This window comes from Salvia miltiorrhiza, chromosome 7, assembly GCF_028751815.1.
Source record: "Salvia miltiorrhiza cultivar Shanhuang (shh) chromosome 7, IMPLAD_Smil_shh, whole genome shotgun sequence".
Classification (NCBI taxonomy): Eukaryota; Viridiplantae; Streptophyta; class Magnoliopsida; order Lamiales; family Lamiaceae; genus Salvia; species Salvia miltiorrhiza.
In genome coordinates, this window is record NC_080393.1 from 34,712,992 (window position 1) to 34,733,672 (window position 20,681).

The 20,681-nt window shown below is 36.1% G+C and overlaps 1 protein-coding gene and 1 long non-coding RNA gene across 4 annotated transcripts; one reads left to right on the forward strand and one right to left on the reverse strand.

Annotated features, from left to right (window-relative positions):
- Positions 1-7,851: 7,851 nt before the first annotated feature.
- LOC130996163 (receptor protein kinase TMK1-like) lies at positions 7,852-11,502 on the forward strand. Its single transcript, XM_057921672.1, is given in 3 exon segments — positions 7,852-9,615; positions 9,617-10,461; positions 10,737-11,502. Coding segments are annotated over 3 exon segments (2,823 nt in total). The 5' UTR covers positions 7,852-8,176; the 3' UTR covers positions 11,276-11,502.
- A 4,746-nt stretch (positions 11,503-16,248) lies between these two features.
- On the reverse strand, positions 16,249-18,198 carry LOC130996165 (uncharacterized). Of its 3 annotated transcripts, none has more exons than XR_009092421.1 (4): positions 18,023-18,197; positions 17,726-17,880; positions 17,411-17,541; positions 16,249-17,280 (listed from the first exon to the last, which is right to left on the reverse strand). It is a non-coding gene; the product is annotated as an uncharacterized LOC130996165 (long non-coding RNA). The 3 variants fall into 3 exon arrangements; XR_009092420.1 differs by having other exon boundaries at positions 16,249-16,943; positions 18,023-18,196; XR_009092419.1 differs by having other exon boundaries at positions 16,249-17,541; positions 18,023-18,198.
- Positions 18,199-20,681: the final 2,483 nt, after the last annotated feature.

Consider the following 20,681-nt stretch of genomic DNA (forward strand, 5'->3'; position numbering starts at 1 on the left):
TTATTTCTTTTTAGGAGTATGTAAGAATTTCTTCAACAATCAACTTGTACTACTGAATCTGAGCTTGATTTGTATATGGAAGATAATACTACTTTAGATGTCATTGAATATTGGCAAATGAGTGCTAAACGATTTCCTCGACTTGCCATGATAGCTGCTGGCATCTTAAATATTTCAATCACAACTGTTACTTCAGAATCAACATTTAGCACTAGTGGTTGCATCTTAAATTATTTGCTTCCCGAAAATATACAAGCACCCATTTGTACTCAGAATTGGTTGCACAGTTTCAATGTTGCAGATGGTGATGATCATGGTAATGACATTTAAAATATATATTATTTTACATATAGTTTTTTATTAAGTTATTAACATTTGCAAGTTTTTTCTATCTTGTAATACAGATGAGAAAGAAGATGAAGAAACAACTTCATCCAAAGAAGATTCAAATGTTGTAGATGTTGAATCTATTGGTTGATGATGAATTCACACTCAATGCTTTGAAGATTCAATCAGTAAATTCCTCAACTAGCCTTTCACGATAATCAGAAATGGAAGTCCGGCGCGGACGAAGCGTTGGCCTTTATTTACACCAGTATTCTCCAAGAAAATGAAACAATCGTATTCGAAGAGTATACTAAATTTTTGGAGAAACATGGCGATAAATTAAAACTTAGATGGAGCGAGTTCTACCGTACCTGTTCGTTGAAGGATAAATAATATCAAAAGCATATTTTGAAAAAAATGAGAAGGCTGGAGGCTAAATTTCATAAGCAGAAGGTGAATTCTTCTCCGCCACACGATCCCTATCAGCTGCATCTTTTCAACCTCTCCAAATCATTGTGGGGACCAAAACCCAACCCCAAAAAAGGATCTATCGTCAATACTAACCCATCCAACAAAATACCCAAAATTCAATGCACGAATTTGGATGTTGAGGAACTTGAATTGTATCATAAAATGTTAATTCTTCAGCACACACAGTGTGAAACGCTTTTTCAAGAGTTGAAGTCTAAAGAGTTTAACACTAGATCATCTTCCTCAAAGAAGAAGCAAAGAGAGGAAAATGATATGTCCCAACCATTACTCGTTGAAGCATATAAGGATGGTGATTGGTTTAAGGCCACCACTCAAGAAGACCCTCGGGAACAACAACGTGATGAGTTAAAGGAAGAGAGAGAACTTAGTCTCCAAATAACCGAGGCACCAGTAGATGGAGGGATATTCAACAAAGAAGAGATGGATATTGTCAAAGTTGGGGAGTTAGAAAACAAAGATGCAGACTTGTCAATTGCGTGTGTTGAAGAGAAGATTGAAAATAAAGCTGAGGAGTTAGAAAATAAAGTTGCGGACTTGTCAATTTATGTTGAAGAGAAGATTGAGAATCAACAATTGGTTCCTCTTAATTCTGGTGTCATGGATAATGTTGTTCCTAACTCTGGTGCCATGGGTAATGTTGTTTCTCTCCCAGCACAACTACGTGATGTTCAAGTAGAGGATGATGGAACAAAGAAGACAAGTTCGAAAAAGAAGAAGCAGAAGAAGAAGATGAAGGGGGACAGAAAGGAAACATCCTCCAAAGTAAAAAATCGGCTATTTGGTTTGGCTATACTTGTATTGGAAGAGGGAGACCCTAATGGAAAGTTATCTTGCAAATGAGCAAATGTCAAAATTCATATCACTGCCAAGGTCAACGACATTGAGCACCTATTTGAGTATACTAAAGACGAAGAATCTCATATAGTTAAATTAGATGATGAAAGAATGATCGAAGGATTGCGTACTGGCATTGAAGGGATGCGCGTTGGTGAAAAGAGAAGGCTCATTGTTCCGCCATCTCTAGGTTATGGAGATTAAGGTTGTGAGGGTGTGCTACTGCTCAATTCATGGCTGGAATACGAGGTTCATTTGATTGATGCTACTATGACCCGTTGGGCCAATTCTAATTTTGGACTATAATTGTTGGAATTTAAATTGCTTGTTGTCGTTGTGCGCCGTTTCAAATAGATTCTAGACATACTAATTGATGAGGCTATTTTGTGCTGCATGCAACTTTTATTAGTTTATGGTCATTGAATTTTATATATAAAAAAATTATTATTACCCATAGTTGGTCTTTAGGGGTGGAATAGTTAATTGATTTGTTAATTGTGAATAGATATAATCGAACGGGGAAGTATTGCAAAAAAATCTTGGATGAACCTTAATTAATGAACCACAAATACTTATATACTCCTAAATTCTAATAAAATATTACATGCAGAGCTAATTTAACTTTATGTCTTGCTTGTGTATTAATATAACTACATAAAAATGATAAAATTGTGCTCTATCTACAAAATAAAATAAAAAAGAAAGAAATAGATAATCTATCTAATACTGTCCAAAATGGTGTTCTCTGATTTTGAAATGAGTTAATTCACGATGACAATAGCTATACTAAACTAATTAACACGTTTAGGGTCGAAATGACATATGTTAAAATATTCTGAAACCTCTGATCATGTCAGCCATTAAAGACATCAAAATTTTAATAAAGCATAAGGAAATACATTTTCAAATTGTACTTTTTAATTGCAGCAGTGATTTACTTTTTAATTATTGTTTATGCACAAACTATGTTGAATTCTATATGAACATCTATGATATACCTTATAACTTTATAGGAACAGATAGAACTAAAACCATGGATGATATGGATGATGACATTGAAAGTGGTGGGATCGGTTGATGCTCCAACTTCTATGAGCTCTCCAGGTACACTTGATAAGTCTAAGAGTAGGAGTGTTAGGAATGATGATTCTGTTGATAAGGGATCTAAAATGTTCTAAGTCTGAAGTGTGGAACTTCTTTGATAAGGTTGGCAAAGTAAATGGGGTAGAAATAATGTAGATTCAAACACTGCCATAAACTATTTACTTCTAAAATTGAGTCTGGAACCACTCATTTAAGGCGTCATGCAGAGAAATATTTTAAAAACCCGCAATTTTATATGAGTGCTTTGTTGGACAATCAAGCCACATTATTGAAGAAATGGAAATTTGATAATAAGGCATATAGAGATGCATTGGGTAGAGCTATTGCTAAGCATGATCTTCCATTCAATTATGCTGAATATGAAGGGGTTAATGAGGTTAATAAGATTCTGAATCCTAAACTCAAGCATTTTTCTAGAAACACCGCCAAAAGTGATTGTTTGCAAGTGTATCAATATGAAAAACAAAAGTTAAAGAGTTTATTAGCTTCTCATCATGGTCACATTTGTTTGACGTTTGACTATTGGACTGCAGTGACTGATCACTATTTTTATAGCAACAATAACCGCAACTAAACAGTGTAATTGTAGTACGAAAACAGCAAGCAGAGTATCGTATCCACAGAGACTGTAAAACGAAATTACTCTATCTACTTCCTAAACAGACTCTCACAGTATGCAGGTAAAACGAATTTGAAGGTGAATTACGAACTAAGATTAACTAAATAAAAACTAAAGAGCATGTAAACTATGATAATTAACTCAAATATAAGGAAAGCTCTGACCCTAGGGATGTACTTTCACTAATCAACTACATGTATTCAACCTATTGATTCAATTACCAATTTTAATCCAACCCTGATGAAAGATCACTATATTATTCACAAGCGTCTCTAACGACCACCTATGAACGTAGATTAATTAATCCCTTTTCGCATTCAAGACTCCAAGGAATAAATTAACTCCAAATAGCACATAAAGAATAGCTTCCTATAGCTTCACCTATCGCATTCAAGACTCAAGGCTAACACTATATCATGCATTCCTGAATCGGCTGAACAATTATCGCATTCAAGACTCAAACTGAACAGCTAAACATGTAAATCATTGATCAGATAATTCACAAGAAATTAAGCACCAGGAATCATGAATCACAAGTTGGAGGGCAAATTGATATCAATAAATCAAAAACACATAATCAATCAGCTATATACAAACCCTAGGTTCAGAATAAAAGAACTAGCCAGACATAATAAAATCAAACATAAACATAATTAAATTGAACGCAATTGTAAAAACAAATTGTATAAAAACCGAATTAAAACGATTGTAGCGGCTTGAATCTTCAATCTTGATCCAAGCCTTGAAAACTGGAAAGCTAAAATATTCTAAAGCTATAAAACTGAAATATGAATATTGGGAACTGAAAAACTAAAGCTGGGAACCCTAGATAGGTCAAAAGAGGACCTATTTATAGTCTTAGGGTGAAAAACCAAGTTCTAAACCGAAAATAACTTGAAAAATCGTAAAAACGCGGAAAAAACGAAAACACGCCTAAAAACGGCGACCCGTTCGGCGGTCGCCGAACTGGTCGCCGAATTTGGCCTGAAAACAGCTAAAATTCGGCGATCGCCGTTTTTTCTCCACCAGGCCAATATCTGAACAGGGATTTCAGCGACCAACTCGGCGGTCGCCGTTTAGGTCGCCGAATTTCTTCTTTAAAATGCCAATTTTCGGCGGTCGCCGTTTAGGTCGCCGAATTTTGACTGCTGCGCGCGACTGTTTTGGTTTCGGCCATAACTTTCTCGTCCGAACTCCGATTTATGATCCGTTTGCGCTCACAAACTCGTATCGAGAAGATATACAACTTCTATTTCAGAACATTGTTCCAAATTCGAACTCAATAAATCTGCAAATTCCTTCAAAGTTCGAGTAAGAATCATGTTTCACAAGATAAAGCAAATTAAGCACAAAACAATCATCCAACACTCAATTTCCTATAAAATTAACATCATATGAATATTAAAAACCATGGAAATATGAGTGTTATCAGTGACTACACAAGGTTATATGAGTGCGACTGCACATTTCATAGATTCAAAATAGAAGTTGCATAGCAAATTACTTTCATTTTGTCAACTAGATACATCATATACAGGCTTTTAATTGTCTTCTAAACTTCTTGGTGTGCTTAAAGATTGGGGGATATAATCTAAATTTTTTTCACTCACTTTGGATAATGCAAGTTCTAATAGCATTTTGAGAATTTTAAGAGATAGATTGAATTTGCAATAAGCCTTATTATGTCGAGGTGAGTTCTTTCATGTGAGGTGTAGTGCTCATATTTTGAACTTAATTGTTCAAGAAGGTTCAAAGACTGTGGATGATGCTTTGAAAAAAATTAGAAACAATGTGAAATATGTGAAAACATCATATGAGAGGTTGAGAGATTTTCAAAAATATATAGAAGATGTGCACTTAAGTGATGTTGGCTGGATTTTCTTAATGTTGGATGAGTGCACTAGATGTAATTCGATGTATATGGTGCTTGAAAGTGCTATCAAATATCGTCATGCATTTACTACTTTGAGTTATAATGATCTCAACTACAATTATTGTCCGAGTAATGAAGAGTGGGAAAGAGGAGAAATGATTTATAAATTATTAGCCCCATTTTACACTATCACTAACTTGATATCTGGATAATCCTATTCCACCTCGAATTTGTATTTCAAGCAAAATGCAACAATAGAGAAGAACTTGAATGATTTTTTAAGTTCTAATGATGAGGTGATCAAGAAAATGGCAAGAAAGATGAAAGTCAAGTTTGACAAGTATTGGGAGTCATACTCTACTACTCTTGAACTTGGATGTGTTCTTGATCTAAAGAGAATGTTGGCATTCTTTCTCTATGTGTACAAAAAACTTTACCCCAATGACTATGAAGCCAAGTTAAAAGTTTTGAATGATTCATTATATAAGCTTTTTGCTGAATCCTTAAACTCACGTATGACTCCAATCACAAGTTCATCATCTATGGATGTAGCTCCTGATATGGATGTAAGTCTACTTGTTTTATTTTATTATATAGTTTATAGTTAACTTTGGTGTTGTTTATGATGTATTTATTTCTTTTTAGAAGTATGATAAGAATTTCTTCAACAATCAGCTTGTACTACGGAATCTGAGCTTGATTGGTATTTGGAAGATAATACTACTTTAGATGTCATTGAATATTGGCAAATGAGTACTAAACGATTTTCTCGAGTTGCTATGATAGCTGCTGACATCTTAAATATTCCAATCACAACTGTTGCTTCAGAATCAACATTTAGCATTAGTGGTCGCATCTTGCACAAGTATAGAAATTGTTTGCTTCCCGAAAATATACAAGCACTCATTTGGACTCGGAATTGGTTGCACAGTTTCAATGTTGTAGATGGTGATGATCATGGTAATGACATTTAAAATATATATTATTTTATTTATAGTTTTTCATTAACTTATTAATATTTGTATTTTTTTTTTCTATCTTGTAATACAGATGAGAAAGAAGATGAAGAAACAACTACATCCAAGGAATATTCTAATGTTGTAGATGTTGAATCTATTGGTTGATGATGAATTCACACTCAACGCTTTGAAGATTCAATCAATAAATTCTTCGACTAGCCTTTCACGATAATCAGAAATGGAGTCCGGCGCGGACGAAGCGTTGGCCTTTATTTACACCAATATTCTCCAAGGAAGACGAAACAATCGTATTCGAAGAGTATATATACTAAATTTTTGGAGAAACATGGTGATAAATTAAAACTTAGATGAAGCAAGTTCTACCGGACTTGTTCGTTGAAGGATAAATACAATCAAAAGCATATTTCGGAAAAAAATGAGAAGACTGGAGGCTAAATTTCATAAGCAGAAGGTGAATTCTTCTCCGCCACACGATCCCCATCAGCTGCATCTTTTCAAACTGTCTTTGGTCTATTTTATTAATACTATGATTTTTAATTCCTTTACTTTTTTGTAAAACAAACTCGACTGGTTCTGTTCTTTAATAAACTTGCATACATACACACTTCAATCAAATATTCAAATTGGCTTGAAGCCGAATGATTGAAATTTAGCGTTATACTTAGTTTTCGAATCTTAGATATCTTTCCATTTCAATTACTACATTCATCGAATGATTTAAAGATGATTAACAAATTAGGATTAGTTTATACATTACCAGCACCAGCTCATCAAATGCTATCAATTTGAATTGTGTAAACGTTTGAATAATTCGTTATTTTGACAATTTCGTACGTAACACTTAAATATTTATACTAGCACGAAACAATTTTTTTTTGTTAACTTTTTGGTTTTTGTCTATGATGATTGAAATAACTTAACGTTATAAGTCAACAGAATTATTAAAATTTAAAGAAAACAATAGTATATGGTAAATAGTTATTTCCTATTTATATATAGAAAGTGCATAAAATTCAAATCACATAAACTATTATAGGATAAATTTCTATTTTGTTAGTTAATATCATGCACACACGTCACCAATACCATTTAATGCACAGACGAGTCGATAACTTTCAACAAAATAAAGTATGAAATCACACCCAAAAATAAAAAATTTAAAAATTCCATCCATATTCCTGGAATATTAGCGTCCGCGCATACTTATTTATACATATTTATAATATAAAATGGTGAAAATACAAATACAAAATGAATTATTACTCAATTTGCGTTTTTATAGTAGTAATAATAATACAGACAGACACAGATTGTGATATCCAAGGGCCGGAAAATATGAGCTGTAAAAATACTAGTAATTCAAATGTAAAACAGTAATAAACCATAAATGCAAGGAATTAATACATCATCTTATTACAGATATCAAAAACAGCAAAATCTCGAGCAGTAATTGTAATAGAGAGAATTTCTTAAAAAATAAAGACAGGTTTCACAAAATTTTCCCCCGAAATTCTTAAAAACGAAAAAAAGAAATCAAAAAGTGGTCCCCACACGCATGTGCCAACTGTAATCCTATTCCCCTCTCTCTCTCTCTCTAAACATACAAAAACACTCACTCTCCGATTCACTCTCAGCCCTCTTTTATGGGGAAGAAAAGCTCACACTACTTTCTATATTCCCTCTTTCACCGTCGCCTCACACCACGCACACTACTTTCCTCTCTCACCTTTCAAAAACCCTACGCTAAATTTTTCCCCTTTTCCATTTCTCAGCAGATTATCCTCTTCTCTTCTCTCAACACCCCACAATTTAACATCTGAAACAAAGAATTCCTCACGAGGAAAATAATCTCATCTACAAACGGAGCATCGTTTTCTCGAAGCCTCATTCTCTGCAACGTACAATTGAAGCGCAAAAAGTGTCCATTGCCATTCAATCTGTCGTCGGATGGCGTTAAGTTTGATTTTCTTCGCCGTCTGTTCATTTCTAGCCGCCGTCGCCCGCTCCCAATCCGGCGACGCGGCGGTTATGCAGGAATTGAAGAAGAGCATCAACGCTCCGAGTGAACTCGGGTGGAGCGACGCCGACCCCTGCAAATGGAAGTCCGTTCAGTGCACACGAGACAACCGGGTCACCCGGATCCAAATCGGGCACCAAAACCTGGAGGGGTCGCTGCCTCCGTCCCTCGGCAAACTCACCTCCCTGCAAGTCTTTGAGGTCCAAAACAACCAGCTCTCCGGCGCGCTCCCGAGTCTCGCCGGGCTGAACTCGCTCCAGTCGCTCCTCCTCAGCAACAACAACTTCACCTCCATCCCTCCCGACTTCTTCGACGGTATGATCTCGCTGCAAGATGTCTACTTGGATTCCAATCCCTTCAGCTCTTGGCAAATTCCGGCCGGCCTCAAGAGCGCCTCCACTCTGCAAATGTTCTCTGCGACCTCCGCGAATATCTCCGGACAATTACCCGATTTCTTCGGGTCGGACACGTTTCCTAGCTTGACTAGTCTGCGCTTATCGTTCAACTATATCCAGGGCCCCTTGCCGCCCTCGTTTGCCGGCTCTTCGATACAGACTCTGTGGTTGAACGGTCAGAGAAGTGGAAATGGAATGAACGGTTCCATTTCGATTCTGCAAAACATGACTCAACTCACTCAAATCTGGTTACACAGCAATGATTTCTCCGGCCCCTTGCCTGATTTCACGGCGTTGATTCAGTTGCAGAATTTGTCCTTAAGGCAGAATAGCTTGACAGGCCCCGTGCCCGACTCTTTGGTAGGATTGAAAACCCTAATGACAGTGAATTTGACGAGTAATAAGCTTCAAGGGAAAACCCCCAAATTCAGTAGCTCTGTGCAGGTTGATATGTCTCCGAATTCCAACAGTTTCTGCTTGCCCGATCCTGGTGTAGAATGTGATCCTCGCGTTAATACTTTGCTCGATGTGGCCAAGGATATGGGTTATCCTGCTACATTTGCTGATAACTGGAAGGGGAATGATCCCTGCACTTCATGGAAGGGGATCACCTGCAGTGTTAACAACATCACTGTGGTGAACTTTCGCGGAATGGCTCTCTCGGGTACTATATCTCCAAGCTTCGCTAAGTTCCCATCGCTGCAGAGGCTGATTCTGTCTAATAATAACTTGACGGGAACCATTCCGAATGAGCTCACCACATTGCCCAGTCTTGTGGAGCTGGACATTTCGAATAATCAGATTTATGGGAAGGTTCCTCAATTCAAGACTGGTGTGAATTTGAAGACTGCTGGGAATGTGAACATTGGCAAGGATGGCCCGCCGCCTACTGGGGCCGGTGGGAAAGAGAATCCGGGTGGATCATCCCCCGGTGGTAGTGGGACAAGCAGTGGCAATGCCAAGAAATCTTCGACTTGGGGTAGTTGTAGGTTCGGTAGTTGGGGGAGTGTGCGTTCTTGCCCTTGCTGGAACGTTGGTCTTCTGTCTTTATAGAGGTAAGCTCAAGCGCAGTGGGAGGGTCCAGTCTCCTCACACGACAGTCATCCATCCGCGCCTCTCAGGCTCTGAGGACGCTGTCAAGATCACCATTGCTGGTTCGGGTGTCAATGGTAGTGGCACGAGTGAGAGCTACAGCCACGGGAGCAGTGGCCCAAGCGACCTCCACATTGTGGAGGCTGGTAACATGGTGATATCCATCCAAGTTCTGAGAAATGTGACGAACAATTTCAGTGAGCGGAACATACTTGGGAGGGGGGGATTCGGGACTGTGTACAAGGGGGAGCTGCACGACGGGACTAAGATTGCAGTGAAGCGGATGGAGTCGGGGGTGATAAGCGAGAAGGGGTTAGATGAGTTTAGGTCTGAGATTGCTGTTCTTACAAAAGTGAGACATAGGCATTTGGTAGCTCTGTTGGGGTATTGCTTGGATGGGAATGAGAGGCTGCTGGTTTTCGAGTACATGCCTCAGGGGACTCTTAGCCGGTTTCTGTTCAACTGGAAAGAAGAGGGTTTGCAGCCTCTGGAATGGATGAAGAGGCTGACGATTGCGCTTGATGTTGCTAGAGGGGTTGAATACCTCCACGGTTTGGCTCAGCAGAGCTTTATTCACCGGGATCTTAAGCCGTCTAATATTCTTCTTGGAGATGATATGAGGGCTAAAGTAGCAGATTTTGGACTTGTTAGGCTTGCTCCTGATGGAAAAGCTTCCATCGCCACCAAACTGGCCGGAACCTTTGGTTATCTTGCACCAGAATATGCAGGTGACGACTCTCTCACTTGTTTCTTTTCATTCTATTAATTAATTGCTAGGTTGATTCAAACTGCTTTTATGTGGTTGTCGCCTCTGTTGTTGCCTTATGCTTCATCTTAATATTTGAATCGTTATATACCTATGTCGACTGGAACTAGAAATGAGTTGTGTAGCCAATTCTTTTATGATTAGAATTTGTCTAGCTATGCTTACTAATTAGGTCAACAGTAGGCTGTTGTTATGATTATACAAGAAATGCAATGGTTTAAAAATGTTTGTTTGTAGTGACGGGGCGAGTGAGTACTAAGATCGATGTGTTCAGCTTCGGGGTGATTCTAATGGAGATCATCACCGGAAGAAAAGCCCTAGACGAGTCTTTCCCAGACGACAGCCAGCATCTGGTTCCGTGGTTCAGGCGCATGCTAATCAACAAGGAGACATTCCGCAAAGCGATTGATCAAACCATTGAAGTCACTGAAGAGACCTTTGGTAGCATTTGCACGGTGGGAGAGCTGGCCGGACACTGCTCTGCTAGGGAGCCCTCCCAGAGGCCCGATATGGGCCACGTGGTCAACGTGCTTTCCTCTCTGGCTGAGCTGTGGAAGCCCTCGGAGCCTGCTGATCCGGACGACGTGTATGGGATTGATTACGACATGACCTTGCCTCAGGCGCTCAAGAAATGGCAGGCGCTCGAGGGAGTGAGCTTGATCGATGGGGATGCCTCCTCCTCGTCTTACCCTGGGAGCAACGACAACACTCAGACGAGTATACCCACTCGCCCTTCCGGCTTTGCGGATTCCTTCACGTCAGCCGACGGCCGGTGAGGCACCCCAACAAGAGTGGGGGAGAGCGAGATCCATTCTTTTGCTAAGGTGAATCATTTGGAAGTTAGATTAATTAATCTGTTTTTTTTTTTTAATCTTTTTTAAACGCATTTAGGTAGTAGCTCTTGTTCTTTTTTGTGGGAAAGGAATCATGGATTTGAGGTTTGTTAGTTGCTTTTGAAACTCCAATTGCTGCTTCTACTGGTGTATATAGTTCACTTGATTAATTCCTCTGTCTGTGTATGGTTGGAGGTTACAAGCTAATAATCTTCTTCATTTAAGTGTGTTTGGTGAGAGCAAATTGAATTATAATTGAATCCGGCAGGTTTGGTGTTCAAATTTTTAAGTGTGTAACTACTTTTTTTTCTCTCTCTCTCTCTCTCAGGAGAGAGGGAGAAGGTGTGAAGTTGGCGGTGATGATGGCGCCATAATTTTGTTGTGACTTGGTGCGTGACAATTATTTGGCTAGTACCTTCATTTATTTTTATATATCTATGTATATACAGAAACAAATTATGTAAGTATAAAATTAGTTAGTTCATATAATATAGGTGTGGTGAAGAATGTTGTCAGAGAGGAAGGCTTCGGATGTCTGGGGTTGTCTCATATTGTAATGATTTATTATATTATTATGTGGATAAGATGGCGTTTTCGTTGATTTTGTTTTGTTTTCTCTTGTCTGCGAGCATATGATATTCTAGAGAGAGAAAGACGTGAAGAGTGGTTGTGTGGAAGTGGCTGACAGCTTTGATTCTCTTATCAATTTTAATATGATATGATTTTCATGATTAATATATGTACATCATTATAAGTGGATCGGTGCTAGTGTCTTTATTACGTGCCTGCGGATTTGTCGCCGCTAATTAATGCTTATTCTAGTGTTAATTAAGATGATTTATTTCTGCCCATTTGACTAACATCTCTCTGTAAAATGTAGGCGGTATATTTTTGTTTATACACTCTACCTTTTCGACTCTTTTTGCGTTGCGTAGGTGAGCAGTGCACGCCGTCTTGCCACCTTTGATTATTATAAGACACACATATATATTTATAAGAGTCAAACTCAAGATGGTTTGGCCTTCTAGGGATTTACTACTAAATAAATCGATGATTTATTATTATAGTGTGTGCTTCGTTTGTACTACAATTTTAATCCAATATTTAAGCAAACGAAGCTTATAATATTATATGAATAATGTAGTCGTGGAGAAGCTGTACGAAAGTTGGGAACCACGTGTTGCAATTTGCAAACACAACGAGGTACGAGTCTGAAGACTTGATTTTCCTCAACTCTTAGGGAAGACGAAAAATGAAATATTTTATGGATGAAATTTGTATATATATTTAATGATTTTATATCAAGTAAATTCCAAATTTATGGAGATCAAACGAGTCCTTCACTCAATATTTTTTATGAGATTCATTTCCCTATCTAATGCTGGTTTGTGGGAATTCTCAAGTTTCCCTTCGCGTGCTTATTTATTTTCATTTTAAGAATTAAATCGAAATATTCAAAAATATTCACATTAAAACTTATGAGTTATGAGTTTCCAGTTCAATGTCAAATTGATTAAATAATATGAAGAGTCTTCTCTAAATAAATAAATAAATATAAAGAGTCACGTCTCTTTTGCATTCCATAGACTTCATAAGACTAAGAAAATGGTCTAATGTATCGCTGTCATTTTAATTGACAGATTTCCAACATTTCTTTTATGCTTTGGACGGTTAACAGTCACGCCTGTATTGTTATTGTTCATAGAGCTCACCACATCTTAAATGCTAGTCAATTTGTACAAGGAAGAAATATATATTTAATTCATTAGTAGGTTATGATTTTTGTCGAAATCTTGACCCAATTATCATAACGAATTATGTTTAGATTCTCATTTCTTAAATTTTTTAAAAGAGAATCAATTGTGGTTTCATTTCCTCCACTTAGATTAGTGACTCGGACTCCCAATCTATTAATTAGAGAAAAATTATCTTTATATAAAGAGAAATATTATACTACATATTTCATGTGAATGTCACTCACGTTTAACCATGTTAGCAGTAATATTTTTTATTTTATACATTTATTTTGATTTTAATACCTCATAAATTATTGTTGAGATTATTAATTTTATATACATAACAATCGAAGACCCTATGTGGAACAACCCTGCATAATAATAATAATAATAATAATAATAATAATAATAATAATAATAATATAATGATGATGATGACGACGATGTGAAGCACGACTTTAATGCTCCAATAATAATTAACCCTGGGGACCTCACGCTAACATATATTTTACTCCTCATAAGCTATTCCCCCTTTCAGTCTAGATGAACGAGGTGTATTGCGAGTTTACAATAGCAATATTGTCAGCACTGGAAAATTAAGGGTGGGTTGTGCATCCCAACAACAAACTTTCTATGACTCTATCGTGTGACAATACTAGTAATGATGATACTATGTTAGCTTTAATTCTAAACTAGTACGCCCGCCCGTGCGATGCACGGCGAACATCAAAATTGAATAATATTTTAAATAAATATCTTAAACATGATGAATACATAAACAAATAATGATTTTTTAAATAAAATAATTTATACCAATTACTTAATAAAGCATCTGAATTTAAAAAAATATAAATTTCAAAATTTATATTTTTAACAGTTGATTTCTTTTAAATACATTAATTGATTTTAATTGATAATAAGTATAAATATATAAAAGTTTTCAAAAATGAAAAGCATATATAAATGAGTATCAATTATATATTACTCCATATAGATATAATTTGTTCAAGCCATGTATTATTATTATTATTATTATTATTATTATTATTATTATTATTATTATTATTATTATTATGTTTTGCTCTAGTGGCAAAGTTGAGGCACTCAAAAACTCTTCTTTGTGAGAGGTTTTGGGTTCAATCCCGCTTGCGTGTGATGTAGTTTTCCATTATATTCACATACTTTTTGTAATTTTAAATAATAATAATAATAATAATAATAATAATAATAATAATAATAATAATAATAATAATAATAATAATAATAATAATAATAATAATAATAATATAATTTATAATCTTCAAGATATTGGAGAAAGTCATTTATATTATGAGAAATGTTTGCAAGTGACTCTATATGCTCCTCAATTTTCATTACTCATAAGTGCGAAATATGCACTTTTTGTCTTACAATGTCGAGATCATGAATTAAGTAAGTTTGTTGCTCATCATTGTTCCACTAACGTAAATTATGTAGCTCGGAATCCCAGTAAATGAAATTAAGCATGTTGCTGTTGTCAGTGGAGCCCTTAAGATGCATTGAAGTACTGTTTCCACAATTCAAAAAGTGATGTGAAAGACTTAGAGGGTGTTTGGCTAAGCTTATTTTAAAGAGCTTATATAAGATATTTCAAGAGCTTATAAGATGTACTCCCTCCGTCCCGCTAAAAGTGGCCACATTTTCTTTTTGGGTGTCCCATTAAAGTGGCTACTTTCTAAAAATGGCAAAAGTTTACTTTAATTAAGTCAACAATTACTCACTAATTTGGTCAACAATTGTAGCCCACTTTCTAAAAATTACTCACTAATTTTGGTGGGTCACACTCAATTAAAACATAACAATCCCCTTCTTAATCTCCGTGCCGAAACAAACGTGGCCACTTTTAGCGGGACGGAGGGAGTAATTTTTAAGAGCTTATAAGTTGTCAAAGTGTTTGAATAATTGAGCTTATAAGCTAAAGAGAGAATTTTTTGTTAGAGAGAGAATCGAAAAAAAATGAACTTGAATGATATATAATGAAAATAATAAATTATAGTTGAAAAATATTTATAAAATGATTGTTGCATATGAGATTATAAAAAAATAAATTGGGGTAGAGGAACTTACTTTTTGGAGAGCTTATAAGCTCTTGAAGCTTATTTTTGGAGCTTATAAGTTGTTTGGAAACTTATTTTGCTAAACACTTTGGAGGACAAAATAGCTTAGCCAAACACCCTCTTAATCTAATTGGCTTATAAGCAATGTCTTTACATTATTTTCTTCCGTTGAATAAATCTTGCAAATTGTTCATAGGTTAAAATGTGGTTTTAATGTAGGCAAAATAAAAGATTCTCAATTTATCTATTCAAAGTAGTTTTTACTGATTTCTAACAAAGAACAACTTAGGTCCTCAACGGTTTGATATATCATCATTACTCTTAAAATATTATTAAGTCATTTAAAAATTGAGTCTAATTTGTAATAAGGTTGAAAGGTTTAAATTTAGTTAGCGACCAACTCTCTTATATTAATTGGTTAAAGTCTATTTAACCACATAAGTCGAAAATTCATGGCAAGGACTATCCCTAAATAATATGTTTGACTCACAGATGTCATGTATGACTAAATCATAAACAAAGATCAAGGAAGAGAAAACACTACTTTCTTCATCTATCAAGGAAACTCGAGCAAACTACATACAATACTATGCATCCTATCATGATATGAGTTTATGCTATATGTGAGAATCTTTGATCAAAATAGTCTAATTGTTTATTGGTTAAATAAAATGGCCTATTTAGTTAGCAGGGCAGGAGAAATTATTCAAGAAATGATAACTTATTGGTTGCATGTATAAGAAAATTATTACTTTCATCGTTTTGCACTCTATTTTGTAGCATTTACCTATACAAATGTCTTAGGAGAGAGCCAGAGGTACTTAGATTAGATCACTCACTAAAACCATAAGAACATAAACCAAAAAAAGACAAAATAATAAGAAATATACAGATGTCAACCAATGATTCCAAAAACGTCAAAAATAAAGCACAGAACATGATTTTGAGTAAATTTATAGAAAATAACTTACTTTAGCATTATGTTTTGAATCCATATCAAACAATCTTCTCAAATTAGGGAAACTATTAATATAAAAAATTAGCCAGAACATGATTTTACGAATGAGAGAAATATTTTACTCTCTTAAACACAATAAGGAGTAGTGGAGTACTATAATAAATTATAAATATTGTACAAATGTAGAGAAACATGTTGAATTGCTTGTAACTCGAATAACATCCATTTTCCTATAGCATAAAAAAAGTTACTATTCTTCTTCAAAGATTGCAATGCCCCAATCCCTTCAAGGTCTTATGGAATTTCAATGACAGTCACCAAAGAGTAGAGCTCCTCCTTGGCATCTTCATCACCATTCCTTTTTTCGATATTTGAACACTAATCCTTCTCGAAACACTGCGTATACCATGGCTTCAAATATGCTTGTTCAAATAAACTCTCATATGTGTAGTTCCCATGGCTTTCTGGGCAAACTTTCAAATTTCGTTTATAGAATTTGGAGCCTTATTCTTGAAGATGATGCACCATATACATAACCATGCTAATCATAATGTTGGTATACAATAGTGCAGACAACTGAAAAAATATGTATGCAATCACCAAAGACAAAATCTAAAACCTCCATTCAAACACATATTCACCCCAAATCACAACCCATGATATAATTTGCTTCACCAAGCCAAGATAATTGTCCTGGAAGTTGAAGAAAGACTCACATCAGACTCATAAGGAAGCACAGGAATGAAGAAGGCTTGCACTTTCAAATTTGTCCTTATTTATCTGGACACACTTTTCAACCTCTGATGCTTTATGTGGTAAGACTGCTCATAAAACAAAATTACACAAATTAATGAATTTAACAACTGAAAGTTAAGCAATAAACCAAAATCTGAAGTCTCATTGCGTGGAGAAAATCGATAAAATAAACCATGTTAATCCCAGTTCCATATTGTATTTGAAGCAACCTAACAGTACAGAGTATTCAAAACTTTTATATACACCTCTATCATAATTTAGTCCTCTTTCTTTGAAAGAGATAAGCAAGAAATAATATAGATGAGTAATGAAAAATGGTGCAATTCATAATAGTAACCTCAAGCTTTTTCACTTGCCTCATCACTAAATTTATCTTCCGACCTTGAATTGCCAATGCTTCAACTTTAACCATAAAAATATGACATTCCATCAATCAACAGAAAATACTTTGTCCAAAAAATAGATCATAAGAATCTGTAACCAATATCTATATTCTCAATTATAGAATATGAAAGATCGAAGAACTTTTCACCTTATTGAAGCATTTCATCAAACACTTGGCAGGCTTGATCGTGCTGCCCGCATCTCCTCAGAAGAATAATGAGCTTCATACATCCCTTCTTTCAGTTGGTAAAAAGGTTGCGCCTTTCACATCTCAAACACCTAAGAAATAGATAAATTTTAGGAAAATTAAGAAAAAACTGAAAACCTGAAGGGGTTCAGAGCCACTGTTTTTTGTCGATGGCGTAGGAGAGAGATTCAGTGGCAATATTAGCCCATGCTTTGGAATTGTTCTTGTTGTCCAATTTTTTCTTCACGTTTTTAATGGGCTTCTTCTTTTCAATACCTGCATAGTGGATGTTTGCATTTGAGTAGGTATTCAACGGCCTTCCAATGCTTCTTATTGGGCATTCGATGTCGATGATGCAGGAGCGTGGAGCGGTGGAGCACAACATGTGAAATTTGTGGAGCAGCGGTTTTGACAGTGGTGGAGAGGGGGGCCTGGAGGAGAAAGATAGTTAAAATTAGATTGGGAGGAATATAAAAAATAAAAAATAAAAAATCTAATAGAAATAGGAGATGGCGATGGTGGTTTCTGTATCAGTCGGTTGAGAAAGAGGAGAAATTGAAAGCGCGACTGCACCTTTTCAAGAGAAGAAGTCAGTTACCAAAATTTGTGGGATACTGGGTTGGTTGATTATGAAGAGCAAGAGTTTTACAATGGTCAAATTGAGAGAATCGTGGGAGAGAGAGAATGATTAAATTGAAAGAACGTGAGAGAGAGAGAAAAAATAGCGGTAAAAAGTTACCGTTAAACTGCTCTTTTATATAATATATAGATTTGCTTTTTCGGGTTGTGAGAAGGACTTTTTGAACCCGTAATAATCTTGGCCATTCATCCCACGCTTGCCCACATGTATGAATCTGAGCCATTCACTTTATAATTTTTTAATCATGATATCGAATCCTACGTAGGTACGTCTTTTCTTTGCTCCCCGCCTTATTCGTATAAATAGGGGAACCATCACTTTCATTTGCTTCTGCAACTTATTTTCTCCGCAAAGAAGACGATTTGAAAATATCACTTCTATTGTCATTGATTCCCTCCGACCACTAGTCGAAGCTTTTCCCATTTTCCCTTTTTTTTATTTGGTTATTAGGTATTAATTTCCTTCTTCTTCTTCTTCCCTTTTGTCTGATCGTGAGACCACTGTTTCCATCTTTCTTCCTCCTTCTTTAATTAGAATGGTTACCATAGGAGCCCGCCAAATTTTGATAACTGCTAAAAATAACATACGTAGTTGTAACATCCTCGGTTCTACCCTCACCTATACGTAGTTATATAGGCAAACTGAATAGAAGCCATTCTCTCCATAAATTCCATTGCAAAAAACTGACTGAGAGTAACTCAGCCCTGGCAGCTAATGGACTTTTTCTTCTTTACCCTCCTTCCAGCATTGGGGTACTACTTAACCAATAGTTTCTATCTAGATTGGCCAACGTTAGTGAAGAATCCTCCATTCCCAATTGACGAGAAGAAGAGATTTAAAGTGATGCAAGGAGGTGCAAGGAAGAACATAGAACGAACTTTTAACATTCTTCAATCACGTAGGGCTATTATCAAAGGTCATGCTCCACTTTTAAAGAAGGAGCGTCTCAACGATGTCATGTTCGCGTGCATTCTTTTGCATAACATGATAATCAATGATGAAGGGGGAAATGTTATGTAATAGGAAGATGAGGGGAATAACGAGGCGTCGAGCAACACTCATCAAGCTACACAAGGAGCTTCGCTGAAATTCCAAGCATATTTGGCTCGAGACACAAGCATCCGCGATAAATGAGTCCATCAATTCCTTCAACAAGATTTAATCGAGCATATTTGGGCACAATCCGGTTATATCCAGCCGTAATTTAAATTTAATCTTTAATTATCATAATTTTTGTAATATTATGATTTTTTATATTTATTTTAATCTTAGAATTCGATTTTTATAAAATGAAATTAAAATCTATAGAGCCCCCATTGTGGAGGAGGTGACTCTAAGGAGTGATCTACCTCTATTGAGCCTCTAAAGGGGCTCTCTATTGTACATGCTCTAAGAACAAGTCATCAAGGGAGAAAATTCAAAACCATTATTAATTATCTTTTAAAAATTAAATTAAATTAATATAATATAACAAAATTAATATTCCAAATTGAATTTTACCGGCTCGAAAACCGACTTGGCATGTTAGAGAATAACATGGATTCCTAATTCTAAGGGCCTCCACTATGGGAGGAAGTTTCAAGGTAGTAAATGTACTACCTCCATAGTGGAGTGATAGAAACTGGGTAATAAATATTGGATAGTGAAGAAGAGGAAGTAAATTTGCTACCTACAAAACATAGTAGACGATGGGCCTCAAGAAAGTTGAATCACTTGCGGGTGTGATTTTCTCTTCTTTCAGCTCGCACAACGCGAGCGCGTGCATTGCACGCGTACGTTCTACGACTGTCATCATCTCCGGCACGGGCCCACATGTGTTGAATGTGTGTATATTTATTTTTATTTTTAAATATAAGGTAGTGATATAGTATAAATGTTGGGAACCTTGTGGAATATCCTAATCCTTGTTTTGATGATACCAAAATCATAGGTCTTAATTGTAATAGACTAGAACTGTTTGAACTCAAGTGTTAGAGTTCGTTTCTAGTTTAGCTTGCGGTTCTGAAGACTGAAGACTGAAGGACGAAGGACTGAAGACTGAAGACTGAAGATACCAACTGAAGTATCAGTTGAAGAATCAGTTCGGAACTGGTTACTTAATGCGTGCCGCGTGGACTCAGCGGACTGATACTAAAGTCAAGTATCAGTTAAACATTCTTCCTCGGACTGAACTTCCAACGTTCAAAGGAAGCCACGTACTCACAAAAGTACAGCCGCATTAAATGCAGAGATCTCAGGATCATCCCTCTCTGCAGAGGTCATTCCTATTTGGTGGCTACTTTATCAGAGACGTCACATCTCATGCTCTTCAATATAGTCGTTCCCACCAAACAAGGAACCTCGAAGATTGAAGCCTCAGCCCAAATTCAAAAAGCTCTCCAACGGAAGAAATCTTGAAGACGTTCTCCGCCAACGGATCTATTCAGGATCTCTCCTATAAGTAGTGCTCGAGGATCACTTCAATCTTCACCGATTCAACGACATAAGCTGAAACTCTGCCAAAATAGTTTCTCAGCCAAAAGCTTAACCTCCCCAAAGCTTGAATCGAAGAAGAGAATTCCAAAGCCTAAAATCAGTCACTGTTGATTACAC